This window comes from Eublepharis macularius, chromosome 2, assembly GCF_028583425.1.
Source record: "Eublepharis macularius isolate TG4126 chromosome 2, MPM_Emac_v1.0, whole genome shotgun sequence".
Lineage (NCBI taxonomy): Eukaryota > Metazoa > Chordata > Lepidosauria > Squamata > Eublepharidae > Eublepharis > Eublepharis macularius.
This window is the reverse complement of record NC_072791.1, coordinates 128,089,263-128,106,861: the sequence shown is the minus strand read 5'-3', so window position 1 is coordinate 128,106,861 and position 17,599 is coordinate 128,089,263. Positions and strand designations below refer to the sequence as shown.

At 39.8% G+C, this 17,599-nt stretch overlaps 1 protein-coding gene across 1 annotated transcript in view; it reads left to right on the top strand.

The window, feature by feature from the left end:
* Window positions 1–16,494, top strand: part of PLEKHA7 (pleckstrin homology domain containing A7) — a 302,716-nt gene extending 286,222 nt beyond the window's left edge. Inside the window, exons 25-27 of the mRNA XM_054970740.1 lie at window positions 6,236–6,369; window positions 7,933–8,075; window positions 12,890–16,494. Coding sequence (XP_054826715.1) covers window positions 6,236–6,369; window positions 7,933–8,075; window positions 12,890–12,912 — 300 coding nt within the window. The 3' untranslated portion in view covers window positions 12,913–16,494. The remainder of the gene's footprint in view (window positions 1–6,235; window positions 6,370–7,932; window positions 8,076–12,889) is intronic.
* Window positions 16,495–17,599: the final 1,105 nt, after the last annotated feature.

Genomic DNA, 17,599 nt, shown 5'->3' with positions numbered 1-17,599 from the left:
CCTCTCTCCCCCTCCGTGCCACCGGATTCTTTCTTATATGTGCACTCACTGGCTTGGTCTCCCTTACACTGTGTTGTCTTGATCACTCTCCTCTCTCTCATCCCACCCCATCCTGCCTTTATAGAGATCGTCTGGTGGGATCCCCACCCCTCTTGCCTGCTTGGACCATTGCTTGCCTCCACATTGGACCATTGCTTGCCCAACTGAGAGCTGCTGGCCCAATCCTGGGCTCCTCCAGTGGCTGCTCCTTCAGCCAATCTGTGTGCCCCTGCGGGGTGGGGCTGGCCAATGCCTTCCAGGCACTCTGGCATCCCAGCCACCTGCCCAAGACTGCTGCCACTGGTGGTGTGACTGGATGAGTTCCAAGGCTCAGAATGTGCCCACCGCAAGTGTGGGTGGAAGGCACTGGCTGGGTAACATCCTTGGTGGCCGCTGTTTGGGTGCAGCCGCCAAGGCCTTCCTCTATGATCTGTGTGTTCTCGTTGTTGGCAGGGGGAGTTGCCACCATGGGTCCTGGCTTATCAGGTGGTCTCAGCTGCTCTCCCGGCATAGCAGCAGCTGCAGAGCTCCTCCTGCTCTTCTTATTGGGTGGGCGCTCCCTTACCCACTGGCCCACTGGCCCTTTCTCAGCAGCCTCCTTCTCAGCTGGTGCTGGGGACCCAGAGAGGGTAAGTGTGGGGGGAATGAAGTTCTGGGGGGGTGCCCTGAAACAGTCTGTTAGAACTGAGGGTTATTCACTTACTATTGCAGGCCTTCCAGTTTGCCCTGAAAGAAGAATCCATTCAAGTGGAAACAGGAAATACCACTGCAATGTTTTGTGTGAACAAGCAGGGGGTAACTGGTTGGTTGGTGCTGTGCAGGGAAGATGCAAGGATATAGGAATGGTGTGTGCAGCAACGGGCATCCATCAGGACCATTCACATTCTGGAGACGTTGAACAGGATTGCAGACAAATCCTGCCATATGCATGGTCTTAGATGAGATCTAGTTACAGTCAATGTTCAACCTATGATGCTCTCCTAAAATTGTCTACCAATTCAAAATATCCACAGTTTTTCACTCTGGAGGCTAAAGATAACAACAACAATAACAACAATAACATTCGATTTATATACCACCCTTCAGGACAACTTAACACCCACTCGGAGTGGTTTACAAAGTATGTCATTATTATCCCCACAACAATTATCACCCTGTGAGGTAGGTGGGGCTGGGAGAGCTAGAAGCTGTGACTGACTCAAGGTTACCCAGCTGGCTTCAAGTGGATGTATGCTGCATAGGGGTTGCATTTGAAATTACATGGAGGGTAATATTTTGGTGCACCATTCTTCACTTTGCACTCATCCCCAGAGTCTTGGGCAAGATGGCGTCAAACAAAGCAAAGGCCATCATAGTGGCTCTGTTTTTGCCACATTGACATTGGTTCCCAACCCTGATTAAGCTGGCCAACAGAATATTCTATACATTCCATCCTTCCCCAGGGGCCTCATTTCCATCACAACATACTCTCCCAACACCCTGCTTGATTCTCCTCTAGGGCTTTCAGAGGAAGCATTCCCCAGGAGCATGTGGAAGGTCAATCTTTGTTCAACACAAAACAAAGACATTCTTGAAGTGCCTTCTAAGTAATTTTCCTGACCCCACATTAATCCCTCATTGGAGCTTGTCTGATGTCAAGACCTTTTGAACCTTTAGCTACCTGTTCCCTTAAATTCCAGTCTTGGAAGACAAGAGTTCTTTGCGGTTCATTTTTTCTCCTAGTACACAAGATGTAAGGAGCATTCCCTCCATTCCCTCGATATCCATAGGGCTCTCCTTGGTGGAAAACACAGCAGCTTGGTTATTATCAGGAGCTAGGCAAAGTAGGCATATTACTTCCATTCTGCAGTCACTCCATAGGCTATTTATCAGTTACCGGACTCAATTTAAGATATTAGGTATCACATACAAAGTCCTTCATGGCCTTGGTCCCTTATTATAGGGCACCTCTCTCCATTACACCAATTTTGCTCATCTGGACAAAATCAACAACTGTCCACACATGCATATTCTATGTTGTGGAATGGCCTACATGATGAGATTAGGAAGGCTCCTACTCTCCTAGCTTTCTGCAAATTATGCAAAACTGAATTATTCAGGAGGGCTTTTTTATGCATGTTGGAGGATTGTACTGTATTGAAATTATTCAGAGAGATACTTTAGAAAAGGGATAGGGACTGCAGACTATATTACTGTGTACTGACTGTAGCTATAACCGGTTGCATTGTTTATGGGATGTTCCAGCCACAATGCACGTAATGCACCTTGAGTTGCACCAAGAAAAGCAGGCTATGAATAATGTAAATGAAAATAAATAAATAGAACAAAAGAATTAATAAAAGATGTAAATTTGTTTATTGCTTATTCATGTTCCAAGAAAGGCTTTGACGTCTCAACACAGTCATTGTCCCATTGGATTGTGTCCACTATTAGGTTTTGGTATGAATTGTCCTCTCCAGGTCCATGCACATTCTACAAGGGCCCAGGGCACTTCAGCTGCTTTCTGTGCCAGTTTCTTCATTGATTCCATCTGTAGGGCAGCTACATGGGCATCCTCTACTACTTAGCAGCTTTGCTTTGCTTTGCCTTGCTTTGTATGTGGACTCGGTAAAGGAAACAGTAATGGGGAAAGCAGTATTACAATCTCTGTTCCATTGAGAGCTTCAGCCTGCCATCTTTTGTGAGTAAGTTAGCTCAGTAGTCACCTGTGTGAGACTGCATTGTGACCATGATAATGAAAACATGGTTATGCTTATCTGTAACTGATATTCATTGAGTGGTCATCAGAGCAGGCGCACATCCCTCTATCCTGCCATGATGTGAGCCCTCTTTTTGTAAAACAAAGTTTAATGCATCCTTATGTTGAGTTCTCCAGCAACAGCATACAAAGGACTATGAGAAGGCACTCTCCCCTCCCTCCCACCAACGCCCAAAAAGGCAGAAAAATCTAGATGCATGCTGGGTTCAGAAAACATTTCAGGTGTTCCTTAGAGCTCGAGGAGGTGCTCCTGCAGCAAGCTCTCATGTGTGTGCTACCCTTGTGCAATTGTACTGGTGACCACTTGATGAACTTCAGTTACAGGTAAGCGCAACCATGTTTTAACTTGAGTTCTGAATTGGCAAATGCCAAACCAAAACTGGAAATCATGAAGAGGAAGTGTGAATCATAGTTTTCTGCTTAAGACATGGCAGAACATTGTGGTTTGTGGTAGACAAAGTAAAGCTACATGCAAGAGGGAAGGAGTAGTACGGGAGTTTAAACCCTGAATCCAGTCTTTGATTGTCAGTTATTGTATTATCCAAATTCTTTTTCTCTTGATAGTCTGGGGGGGGGGGAATAGTCAAGGTACTTTGACTTCTAAATATTTTTCTGAAATGCTGTGGAGCCACCTGGTGGTTAAAAGAAGCATATCTGACATTTTGATGGGTAGGAACAGAAAATATTTGTACTAAATATGAAGTTTTGTAAGCACTCAAGTCCTTCAGTGAATCAAGAAATTCTAATACTTTTATTTGAGCCACATGGACACCAGGATCACATTCTGATCAAAGGCTTATTTCTCTGAACTTAATGACATGAGATCCTAAGGGATGCCTTCCCTTCATTCCTCATGACTACTCAGGAAGGAGGAGAGGCTTGTTACTGTTTCTGCTTCTCCAAGCTCTTTGTATTTCAAAACACATCTAAGCATCTCCTAGGTCACTAAGCCATATTCTCATTCCACATTCCTTTCGTTAACTGCTCAAATAGAAGACAAATTAAACAGAATACAACGGAATTGTCCTGTCCATACAGAATTTATCAAGCTAGCAAGTTTGTGAAAAAAGGAGAGTAGAGGAACACCTATGTCTTGTTCCATCTACGTTGGCTCCCATTTTGCCTCTGGGCCCATTTCTAGTTGCTGGTATTGATCTTGAAAGCCCTATATGGCTTGGGATAACACACCTTAAGGACTACATTCTCCCATATGAACCTACCTGTCCGTTCTGGCCATCTTTGGAGGCCCTGCTTCAGGTGCTCCTACCACCTGAGAGTAGACTAGACAACCCAAGAAAGAGCATTCACGATTATGGCATTGAAACTTTGAAATTCCCTCCCAAGGGAGATTTGCCTAGTGCCCTCTGTCATTGTGTTCCGCCAGTGGCTGAAGACTTTTTGTTTCATTTGGTGTGCTCCCAGTAAACTCTTAGTGGCCCTCCTCTCTAGTTGTGTCTGTATGTGTTTTTTTAATGTCTATATGTTTCATTTTAAATGTTATTTTAATGTATTAAATGTCTTAATATTTGTTGTTTGCCACCTTGGGGATACTGTTTTGGTGTAAAGATAACATATAAATGTTTTAAATGAATAAATAAATGTTAATGTATATGCAGAGAAAAATTATTTCCTTGAGCAGATTAGTTGCATTTTAAATGAGTTTTAATTCTAATTCATTGTGTAACATACATGCATTGCATAGTTTATGCCAGATAAAACGTTACATTTTGAAAATTCCGTGTTTGTAATGTAATTTCTAATTATTGCAGCAGCAATGCTGCTATTTTTCACTATTAAAAATTATTTGGACAATTATTTCGGAAACTCTTTAGAATTGACCATACATTATAGATCTCACAGGATTAGGATAATAGAAATATTAAAATAGTTGTTTTGTCAATTTTTCTGTGATTTTGATTTGCCGTTTTCACTTCATTATAATTTTCTGTATAAAGAGTAGGGGTGCGTGAAGTGGCATAATCTGGCTATGCTGGGTCACATTAAAGAATCCTGGATTGGGAAGCAAGACAAGATACCAGAAGTTGATGAATGGATACAAAAACTTTTGTATATGGTGGAAATGGATAAATTAACTAGAAAGTTAAGAGAAATGATTTTTGATGGATTGGAGAAAATTTAAAGAGTATTTGGAAAAGAACTGGGATGTAAAAGACCAATTGTGGTCTATGGACAATTTTTGATGAGTATTATGAAATTTGTTGAACTTAATTTTGATTGTAACTTTACCTTTGAAGATTATGGAAAGATTATGGAAAATAATAGAATTAGAGGGAATAAATATGAATTAAAGGGTACAAGTGCTGTGGGAGGTCTGAAGGGAGGGAGGGGAAGGGTGGGCTGGGACGAATTTGTAATTTGTAGGAGAAAGAAAAAGTGAAGTGTATATGTTTTTTATGTTTGTTCTCAGCCTATCCAATAAAATATTTATATATATATATATAAAAAAAGAATCCTGGATTGGATCCAGGTAGGCCAAGTTGGGATGTGCTGAATTATTCAGCCATAGAAAAAGCAGATAGCCAGTGGAGCAGCAGTAAGTGTTAGGGCAGCGCTAGTGGTGTAAAGTGGTGACAAGCCTTGCGCTGGTGCAGGAGAGTGATGCAAGGCTGATGGAGGATGAAGAGGCAAACCTCACACTGTGGCAGGAGAGTGGCATGAAGTGGATGGAGTATGGGCAACAGCCAGCAGTGAGAGGGAGGCAAGCCTTGTGCTATGGCAAGAGAGAGGCACGATACTCGTAGGGGACAGGATGACAGTATGCAGAGTGGATTTCCATCCTGCCCAAGCTCCGAAAGAGCCCTTCAGGCCACCGCCAGCCACCTTTTAAACTGCAGTTCCAGTGACCCTCCCCTCTCCCACTTCAGTAAGGATTCTTTACAGTGGAATTCTCTAGTTTTACATTGAGGTTCTCTGGTTTGACATTGGTTCCCTTGCTTCACTTTGGCTCTGTTGGGCTTTGTTGGTTCAGGTTGTATGGGAATGGGACTAGCATTTGGGACTGGCTTTTGGCCAGGGGTTGCCTTTGTTTAAGGTTTCCTTTTGCCTGGAGAGCCTTGGAAATGTTTCCCTACGTAAGAAGCAATGAAGAGTGGTTGGGGGCAGCTTCTTCAGCAGCTCATAGACTTGGACCCCAAATCTTCTTGAACATTGAGGGGTCTTTAATAGACAGGAAGGAGTAGGTTCCCTGCAAATTTTATGGAGTTTTCTTGAAAAATGCCCTCTAGCCCCCCTGAATAGTTTTCCACATAGAGAATAATGGCCGAGTAAATTCAGGATTCTCTGAGTAGATTAGAGAATCTGACCTAGATTGTTTTGGTAGCCCTGAAACCTGAATCCGGATCCCCTGATTTGGGGGGGGGGCACACCTCTAATAGAGAATGGGTAGTTTATAACTATTTCTCTTCCCCTCACCCTCAGTTATCAAAACCAGAAAAGGTTGCAATTCCAGAGCGTTACATTGAGCTGGAACCCGAAGAACCTCTCACTCCAGAAGAATTAGCAGCAAGGCACTGGAAGGCACAGAAAATAAAGAATATTCTTACTAAATCAAGGTCAGATTTTTATGTGTGTGTGAATCCCACTTGTTTTTACCATTTAAAACTAAAAGAAGCCAGTACTCCCATATCATAACATAGATGTATTATATAACATGTAGTGTATTTATTTATTTATGTTATTTATCGTCCATGTTTCTCACTGAGACTCAAGGCAGATTACACAGTGTGAGTCAGCACAGTCAATTTCAAAGATATTTCAATGAGCAATATATACATGCAAATTTGCAGAGATTTAAAAACAGCAGAAATCCAATACAGAGCTGAAGAAATGTTGAAACAGAGCACAAACAATTCTAATCTTGACATATTAAACAATACAGAAACTACCCAGTAGGATCACTCACAACAACAGACATTACACAGAAGTAAAGTCTACAGACCATCTCTTTCCGTATGCATCCCCTTCATCCTAAATCTGATTCACTGAGGTGATTAGCTCTACTGCATCTATAGCAGCATAGTCTACTTAGTAATCAGGTAAAGACACAAAGCCTTTCAATGGTAATGTATATTTTAAAATGCAAAGATCAAGTCTGGTTTTGGGACTGCCCTACTGAACCTGTGTGCCAGGGGCCAGTACTTAAACTCTGACCCTGATGGCACCACTGGTCTTGGTTGTTACAGTACTGGGGACAGAGGCTCAAATTAGGGCTAGCATCATCACAACAGAGGACTTCTGTGGCTTCTGAGATTATTCTGTTTTAGAAGCAGATGACTGGTTTACATCTCATACTGGAGTGTTGTGAAGGAAGAATAAAATTAAATCCAAATTACCAATTTGGTTTGCACAAGAAATTATGCAACAGATTGTGTAACTGCTATAGCACTATAGCACTGAGTGAATGTTGGCACAAACATAAGCATTTACAGAACAAGTCTATCAATTTTTTCCTTCTGCATATGGTTCTTTGGATTTAACCCACAGCAAGTTCCATCAGCACACACAGAGGACTTATTGTAGTGTTGCTGGTGTTTGGGGAACAATGGTTTCAGATGTTAGCAGTTACTTCTTTCTAAACCTAAAGAACTACTTAATATAAATCAGAACTGTTTCATGTTTCTGCACCAGAGTTGCTGGTAATCAGTGATCTCTCTTCCTTCTCCAATATTTGAACAGTTGTTTTTATCTTTTGTATTTATTTTAATGATGTGTTTATGGTTGGTTTTAATGGTTTTTAAGAAGAGATTACAATCTGTAGTTTGAATTTTGCTAATTGTCTTGGTGGCCCTGTGTAAACCGAAAGGACAGATAAAAATCTTGGTAATCATAATATGATATTGGTTGAGATTAAAAAATAATAGGACATTTCTTCTTCCTCCCCTCCACTCCTTTGTCCTAATGTTGCCAAATATTTTTACCCATTCAGAAAAATAGAAAGTTGAAATATAATCTAAAGAGTAAACATTATCTACCTAGATCCCAAGTGTTCAGATGTATCATAACCACTATGTGACATTGAAAATATTTCCACTTTGAAATATGGATTAGAGCATGTATGTGTATGTTGTGTACATGGATGAACCTAAGGTTAATTTCCCCTCCCTTTCCCTCCCAAGTATATACAACCTACAGCTTCCAGTTGCTCAGGACAAACACAACTCAGCTAATTTAGATTCACAGTTGCAAGAACAGGAACGCATCATTACCATATCATACGCACTGGCTTCTGAAGCCTCTCAGCGGAGCAAGGAGGTGGCAGGTATTGCTCAGTTATTTATAAAGCAAGTCTGTGACAATGTGATCTCTTATTCCTCCTGCTACAACTTCTGAGATTCTGTGATTCTTCTGGTCAGCAGTATGGACCAATGACAAAACCTAAATCTCTGTCTGCACTGGTAGACGTATGCTAGCTAAAGCTGTTTGGATTGCAACCAGTGTTTGTCTTGTACTATTTTCCTCTCTCATATTAATCTGTGCAGTGTCACTGTCAGTGCTGTCTAGAAGACAGAAGCAGTGTGTGAGGTGAGGAGGGGGGAGGAGAGGAGAGGGAGGAGGCCAGCCAGTTGCATTGCATCCAAACTGCCCAATAGACTATTTTATTTACTAATGTTTTTATTTCTATTATGCACTCAGGATAGATAGCAACAATTTAAAATTTTCATACAATAATCAAATTATCATACCTAATTATGTTTGGTGGTAATGTTAAATAGACTGCTTACCCAGTTATACGTACATATTAATGATTACCAAGTCCCCAGCTCTGCTTTACCTGAGCCATTAAAAATCAGGTCCCGAAGAGAAGATACTCAGGTTCAGATTCTGATGTTCCTTTAGGGAAAGAAAAAAAGGACTTCTGCCATTATAGTATTGAATGTAAGTTTTTCTTAGTATCCTTTTGGTATATTTGGTTCTGCTTTGAATGAAGGAGAGAGTAAAGCAAGAAGCTGTTTTGGCAATGGGAGATAGTGAACACCAGTTATTACAATCAAAAATTTAAATGTCTGCAGAAGCACCTTGTGCTTTTATAATATTAAGAACCATATTTGACACAGATAGGCCTTAGCAAATGCCTCTTCTTTAAAGCCACCTAGAAATTTGGAGGCCTGGGTGCAAAACAGGAAAACAACCCAACAGCCCCCCCCCAAGAACCCCCCCCCCATTTTTCCAGTGGAAACACTGAAGATTTTGAGCAGCATAAAACAACTTCTTGTGAAAGATTTCCTTCTTTAGAATGAGGGAAATGCTTTCAAATACAACATTATGTTCGCTCAAAATTTGAGCACTAAGATTTTGATGTAAAACAATCTACAGCATTAATACAAAATTTGTGTTTTCTGTTGTCCATTTTTATTTCCCCACCTCTTAAATGGCATAAATAAGTACTAAGATAGAAGCTCATTTTCTGGTATTGGTTATATTCACAATATTGGGTATATTGCCTTTGGAAAACTAAGCATTTAAACTTATAAATTACATAAATATATTACATAGCAAAATTTTGTATACTTACTAAACTATAAATTATGCATTTTATGTTAAAACAGTAAAATAAGTTTAGGTTTGATAAGAAAATATTGCATATACCTCGGTTTTCCACAAAAATTCCATTTTTTTCCTTAGGGTTTCAAACTTTCTGAAAATTTTACATCTCTTGAGGCTATTTATAAAAGCTATTTTTAATTGCAAATGTATAATTGCAAGTTGACAAAACAGATAAGGATAAGGAAGTATTACTAGATAAAAATGTTATGAGACCTTTCCAACAAACCTTTTTTTAGGTGCATTGATTTTTTGGTGCTTTTGATTTTTGAGCTCATTATTTGTTTAGGAAATAAGTCACAGGAAATCACTTGAAGAAAATGCTAACAAAGGTCAACTATTCAGTTAAACCAATGATAGCCAGCTTGAGAGTTCTAGAATACTAAGCTCTCTGTCCAAAAGGTCATTACATATCTTTAGCATCTTTATTAAGAAATGTCTCACTATCTAGGTTTAAGAATCTGGTAGACATTGGGAAATCCAGAAGCCTCTGCATCATGATAAAGATCTTCAAGGAGGCACTGCAAGGCCTGTCTGTTTGCCAGGGCTTTTGAGGGGTTTGAATGGCAGGCATCTTTTAAAGCGGGTGGTGGGAGGGATTTGGGGATTGTTCCTTTATTTTGGTTTTAACTGAAATTTATTTTAATGTACAATTGTACATTAAATTGTGCCTTGAACCACAAGGAAAGATGGGGTAAAAATTATTAATTAAATTAATTAATTAAGAGTTCTCTTGGTTTTCTAGTGGGAAGGGCCACCTGCTTGTTAAAATACAGTGTTTTCTGTCATGAATCAGGGATGAGAAGTGGTTGAGGATAAACCATGATCAGAGGTGACTTATAGGCAGCCAGTTTACAAACCCTGCCTTATGTTTTCTCCACAGGCATCCTCCTGTTAGGAAAGCATGAGGTCTTCTCCACATACAAAGGCAGCAAACTTCACCCAAATTTAACTGGAGAGTCCATCATACTCATTATGAGCATGACATGGGATCTCCTTGGGCTTTCATACAAACTCTGTTGGATCAGACCAGTGGTCCATCTAGTCCAGCAGCACAGCATTTCACTCAGCAGCCAACCAGCTGCCCTGTAGGACTAATAAACAGGGTATAGAGGCCAAGGCATGCCCCCTTGAGACTATCACTCAGCACTGAAATTTAGAGGTTTGCTGGCTTGGAGGTTCCATTTAGTCATCATGGCTAGTTGCCGTTAATGGACCTATTCTCCATGAACTATGTATAACTCGCTTTTAAAGTCTTCTGTACTCATGGCCATCTCGAAACCTCCTTTGAAACAACTGAAAGGAGGAACTGCAGGTTGGCTTTGGACAGACACTCCGCCTGCAGCCAAAAAGGTAAAGACAGGTGAGCCATGCTCCTGATCTCCTCCCCACCTTTGATTCTTTTAAAGGGCTTTGTCCCCAGCTGAGCTGTAGTATTGCTATATACTATGGCTAATCTGGAAAGGGGAAGGTGGAATAGCTGGAGGTGTCCAGCACAATACACACCACCCCGTGCTTCTGCACAGAAACAACAGGAAAAGGAAGGAGGGGGAGGCAGATACAGCACAGGGATACAGGGCATGCAAAGGATATTCCCAGTAGGAACTGCTGCTGCTTAGGCCTTTCAAGGTTTCATGTTTTAAGGAGTTTGTTAGAATAGGCTACAAAGAAGAGGTTTTATTTAGAAAATCTCATATGTAGGAAATAAAATCACTGAAAATTGTTCTAAGACTACTTGGATAGCTATGAACAGGGCTCATTTCGAGGGGGAACGCACCGGAACAGCATTCCGGTAGTTTCCCCAAGTCAGGTGGCCCCACTCACCTGACTTTAAAACATTTTGGGCTGTTTAGGCCTCAATTGGGGCCAAAACAGCCACAGTCAGGGCCAAAACAGCTGGGATCGGGTCGGTGCCAGGCGGGACCCAATCCCAGATGTTTTGGCCCTGATCCGGGCCACAACGGGTCCAAAATGGCCATTTTGGGCCATTTCGGCCCAATCCTAACTCTGTTTAGGATTGCACTGTATGTCATTTTTAAGCCATCTTGAGCATTTTCCCCAGGAGAGGTGGTATTCCTTAAATAAATATATAAATAAAATAAATAAATTACAATCTGGGCTTGGGTTGCCAGGCTTGGCTTGGCAACCAACAGGATACCAGCAGGGGGTGGGCATGGGGGTAGCCATTGATCCAATGGCTTAATGTCACTTCTGGAAAACCCAAGAATTGATATTGTGCCTCTCTAGGAATTGAGGGAAATTCTGTGGTAAAACCATAGCATTTTCAGCCTTTCTTAGGAAGTCATGACATCATCTCCAGATTTTCCCATCATCCCAACAGTCACTTTTTTTCTCCCACAACTACTCGGAGCAGTGGCAGGAAACGAGGTGGAGGGGGGAATCCAGTGGGGGACTGGCAATCCTATCTTGAGGGGATCCTGGATCCACTGGGAAAGTTCCATCAAGGACACAGACTGCAAGCAGTGGGCCAAGACTCCTTTGGTTCTTGCTATTTAGCTTGTGCCTGTGACTACACCCAGGCTTAAATACCTGCATCCTTACAAGGATTTTTTCTTTTGTATAAGTTATTTAAATCAAATAAAATTTATTATGTTGTTTAAAAAAATAGAAAGAGGAATTGAAACAGAAGCTCAACCTAGATGTTATGAAGCTGTCAGAGATGTTTCCAATATTCCTGGTCTCTCTGTCAAGAGCAGACTATGACCTTTTGCACACAGGTTATATCTCCTGGGTTTGATGCTTTTGGGAAGTTGAGAATTTTTCCTGGTTCCCCATAGCATTGTGTTGCAACATTTGTGCACCTCCTGGATTTTCCCTGCAGTTTCTCAGATCTTTCTGAAACCTGCTTTGCTGCAAAGTTTTGGCAAAGATCACAGGAAAGCTAGATGGCTGCCATGTAGGCAGGAAAATTCAGTTTTCCCAGTCCTGCCTACATGGTAGGCATTTCCCATGCTCCTTTCCTTACAGGAACCATTCCCCCTCCAGCCATGACTACTGGGTTACCTTGTTATAACCATGTATCTGTGTGAATACTTAGCTTTCATTTTAAGTCTCTAGCCCCTTTTGATGCAGAAATACATCTTTCTTTATAATGAAAGGAGCTAAAGACTTCCTTAAAAATAAATGCTGGTAATTCAGAAAACCTATTTTATAAATTGTAATAACAATATTAAATTGCTGATTTTAAAAAAATCTGAAAAGGCTCCAGTGGTGTCAGAGTATTGGTGGCTGCTGCTCCTGTGGTGCTGGCAATGATACAAGGTCATGTGATGTGGGCCCAGGCCACAGTGGCAATAGCTGAATTTCTGTCATCTTTTCAAAAAGAAGTGGGAAGAAAAGGTCATTTTTTATGTATAGACCATGCTTATTTAGGGCGCTTTTTCAAAGTTCTGCCATAAGCACATCTGCATTGCGATTCTAAAGCTCTCAAAAACACATGCCATCTTGAATATCTGTTGTCAAAACTGGTTTAACAATATCTCTTACCATTTCCTTTTCTTTTCATGCTAGCGAAAGCAGTAACTGATCGCTGATATCTGGTATAAAACAACAACAGTCTGAAAGAGGACAAGGAAGATGACAAAGACTTCCCTTCATTAGCTTCCTTTCTTGCTTACTCTTTCTTTGAGCATATTGTGCAAATAACTGTAAAGAGGGATTTTCTACACACACACATACATAAGAACAATTTAGATTCTTTTAAAAAATGTTTTACATAAAAAACACTTTTAATATACTATGTAAACTACTAACATTGGCCACAACACATATAGCCAAGCTCATTCAAGTCCTGTTAATTTCGATAGGTCATTAGGATATATATGCTGGATTGTTGCCAGTGTATTTTTTAGAAACAGAATAGATATTAACTCTTTTTTAAAAAAAACCCAAGGGCTGCATTTCTTTTTAAAAGTATCCTTAAGTTCAGATGCATGTTGTAAATATTGTTTTTTATTTTGTTTTTAAAAAAGCAATTTTTTGGAAGCACATAGTGGCATTTAGATAAGAATAACTTGAGTCTTTTTCTAGTTTTTCAGAGTTGATGATGTCTTTGTGACACTGATTAACAATCAGATGGAATTTTATTCAAATATTAAAATGTTAATGCTTCTGGAATCACATGTAAACACCAAAAAACAGAAATAAAATTTGCAAAGGGTTAATGAGTCAGTTGTTCTGCTATAACTCTGACCCAGGCCAGTACAACACATTACAATTGCTCATTTTTAGAAATGCATTTTTTAAAAGATATCCAGGCAATGGAATATTTAGTGGGCAATTCAGCCCCACTGCAGGAATGGTACCCATGCATAGAGGACTCCCACGGGGATTAATAGTTCCAGTTTCTCTTTCCCTCGTCTTCAGGACATGGGCATTTCATTTGCAAAGAACACAGCAGCCCATTGCAGGCTCTGAACTTCAGTAACTTGCCTTGTATAAAGGATAGCTGTAGGTGCACACAGACTTCTTATTCTTTGTAATGGCCTATTGTGCTACTTGTGTTTCTGTATGCTTACCCAAGAAGACGAAGGAGGTTTGTATTGATTCCTGTGAGAATCCTAGCTTGTGGTTGCTGTGCCTAGACTTGATCATCACCTTTTAACTGAGCAATAAAACCATTAATAGAATATGGTATTTTATTAATAAATATCTGTACTGTTTTTCCTCAGTATTTTCAGAAACAAAAAGTAATACATTTATGTATTTTTGTGTTAATTCGTCTTGGGTCCTGCAGTTTGGCTGAAACAATGTATTTTCTTGAGTCCTCAGCAAAAGGCTGACCAGTAACAAGATAAGAAAAAAGAGCTAAATTAATTGCTGATGTTTCTTTATTTGAAATAGTGTATGTGTGCTTGAATTGTGTAGGTTGCAACTCTCCTGATAAGTTCTTTGTATTGGGTTGAGTTCAGCAAAAGTGAATTCTAAATTCTTTGCCTTGTGAAATTGTACTCACTTTTTTGCAGCATTTGGCTGTCATGTATTCCTTTTAACAAAGGGGGAAAGGGTTTTAAAAACTCAGCCCAAAATGGAGAATAAACTAGGAGGGTCACGCTAACATATAAAAGTGTTTTAAAAATTTCAATTATTTATTATAAGTTGTGCACACAAACACCATTACAACACCTCACAACTACACATTATACAAGGTAATAATAGTGTTAAATTTGGGTTGTTAAATTCTGACAACTGTCAGTAATGTACATATAATAATTCTGGTTTTATTCTTCCTTTTTAAGCTATTTTAACACCAACACCTGGTTTTTAATTCATTTCTAATTTAATTTTAATTATTATTGCAATAATTAATTCCTGGATGTGTGTGGTTTTACATAGGATTTTAATGACCACGGAGGAAGGCCGATACGGGCCGAAACGCGTCTGGTCAGTTTATTTTTAGATACTATATTCATGATACTGTATTCATGATATAGTATTTATTTTGATGTATGTAAATGGTCATTGGATTCTCCATCAATTTGTATGGAATTTTTAACCTTGCATATATTTATTAGGAGTTCTGATATTTAAACTTTTATCCCTTTAGATTTTTAATGGTGTTTGTGTGCACAACTTATAATGTATTCCTTTTATACAGAACATATATAATAATTCATTATAAAATACAATATAAAATACATTTGAACTGGTGGGAGAATTTATACTGTGGTAGCCTTAAAATGTCTGTATGTTACACTTACCACAAGAAGGCCATGGTGAATGGCCCCATCATTGCAGGTCAGGAGGATGGGAAAGGGGACAAAATATCTTTTCAGTATGTGGAGCTCAGTGAAAGAAGAGTAATGAAGTAATATTAACTACCTTTCCCCTCCTTGCTGCAGCCTATCAACCTGTAGTCCAATTGGGTGCCACAGTCCTGGAAACAAACTTTCCCAGGATTACAAAGGACTGCTGGAGGAAGGGAAAAGTGAGTAATAGCTGTTGTCCCTGCACTGGATCCAACCCAATAAGCTGATCAAAGTCTGCAAGTGTTGAATGTTCACTATGTAGAGTTGGCTTTCCTGTGGAAAACATAACATGTAAACTGGCAGGTAGTTTCAGGATCATCTCTTTCTGTTTTGTTAGAAATGTTTGCGTTTTTAGTGGGAAACTGAGAACTTTGCTTTCTTATAGAAGAGACTGGGGAAGGCCCTATATTCATTAGATTTCATATGCCCCTTATCAGCAGGTTCTTCCAGTACAGTGAAGCAATTAAGGACTAAATGTGTGAAAAATTTCAGAATTTTAGTGTCATGTTGGCTTCCCAAAATAACTGATATAGAATAACAGGATGCTGGTCAAAATACAAAGAACTGGACAACTTGCATTTCTGTACCTGTGCTTTTGAATTTTTTCTTTATCCTGTATGGCAAACCACTGTTGATTTTTGTAGTGGTGCTTTATTTGGGGGAGATTTGGACTGGTTTGTTATATCATAGATTTTTAAAGAAGCACAATTTCACTTTGCAGTTTTGTATATACAAGCTTGTATACTTGTAGCATAATTCAGACGTAGCATAATTCAGACATTGCAGTATATGTATTTTTCCCCTGCACAAAGATGTAAGAACAAGTTACATCTTTAGTGGCTCTAACCTTTTTCTCGTTCTCACCTTTGTTACTTTTTAAGTGCTAACAAATAAACTTGAATACAGGCTGGATTCCCCATCCCGTTTGTTGGGGCTTATTTAGGTATAGCTACCTGAGCAGTCACATTTCAGTTTAAAAGAAGTTTCACACACTTACACAAGCTCATTTTATATTTTCCTTTCCAACCCTAATAGTGCATTCCTATGCAGAATTACACCAGGTTAAGCCCATGAGTGGTTCTGTACAGGTTTGCACTGTTAGGTAACTAAAGGTAATGTCTGTTTATCAAAAAGAAATTTGCAAGTGTTTAAAATTATTAAATAAAAATTCTTATTCTGATTGTATTCGAAAGCTATTCTTGAGAAATATATTTTGAAAATGCAGTTTATTTTTAACTAACTCAATGCTGCCAGTGTCAAGTCTAATATTTTGCCAAAATCAAATGCTTTTATTTTTTGCCTTTATAAAAATGTTGGAATAAATATTTGCAAGAAGACATTAATTTAAATAAAATGTAACAGTTTGGAAAAATATATATGTGCATATTAAACTATTAACATAACACTTGCTTCCGTCTTTTTCATCTTGTCACCTACTTGTTTGTTGCATTTTTTTAAAAAATTCCAAAATCTTATTCATGTATATTTTTCGCTGTTTTTTCGCTGCTTCAAATTGTCATTCTCACTGATTCAAACTGCAGTGACCTTGTGGGATATGAACACTTATTTTCTATGTCCATATCCTAATTCGGCACGAGCCAAAGGAAAGAGCTAAAGGGGTCTTGGTCTGTGACTCTTACCCTGTTAGTCTTGCAGCTTGCTGTACGCTGGATGGTAACAGGAAGAGCTAAAGTGGCATTGCTTGCCCACCATTTGCCCACCATTGAGGTAGGGAGAGCACCCAGAGAAAAGAATGGGATCTCTGGCTTGTTCTGGGAGGAAGGTGAGAGCCGGGTTGTGTGTATGTTTTAATTCAAATCCAGGTAAGAGGTGGGTCTGGATTTGTACCTGTTTTATGTTTTCCAAGTGCCAGATGAGAGGTAGGTCTGGACATCTGTGTAGCAAGTACTAAGGATTTTACTGTTTATTGATTCCTTTGCCTCCTGGTGGGAAAGATATGCTTGAAAGCATGGAACAGGATGAAGAATGTTGCTAGGGGTGTGCAGTAGGGATGTTCAATTCGGGTTTCTGATTCAGGAAAAATACTCGAATTGGACCCGATTTGTAAAGATTCAGGATCTCCAAATGGGACCCAGAATTCTGGCCCTGATTCGGAAATGCCGAATCAAAGCTTCCCGAAGCAATTTGGGTCACTTCGGGAAGCTTCGGGGTGCTTTCAAACCCCACGGCTTGCTTCATAAGGCTGGCAGGAGGATTCCCCCCCACGGGCCAGCTGAAGTTTAAAGGGCCCTTCCACTCGCAAGCGGCAGGAAAGGGCCCTTCCCAGCTTCAGCTGGCCCACATGCTTTGAATTTTTACAGAGCATACCAAAGCCAGTCAATAAGCAATTTCCAAAGTGGCTTATTTCTGACTGTTTTTCCTGCTTTGGAAATTCCGAAGCGGGAAAACCAAATATTTTTTTTCTTGCACACCCCTAGTGTGCATAAAAAATGAATCTGAGAAATTCAGATCC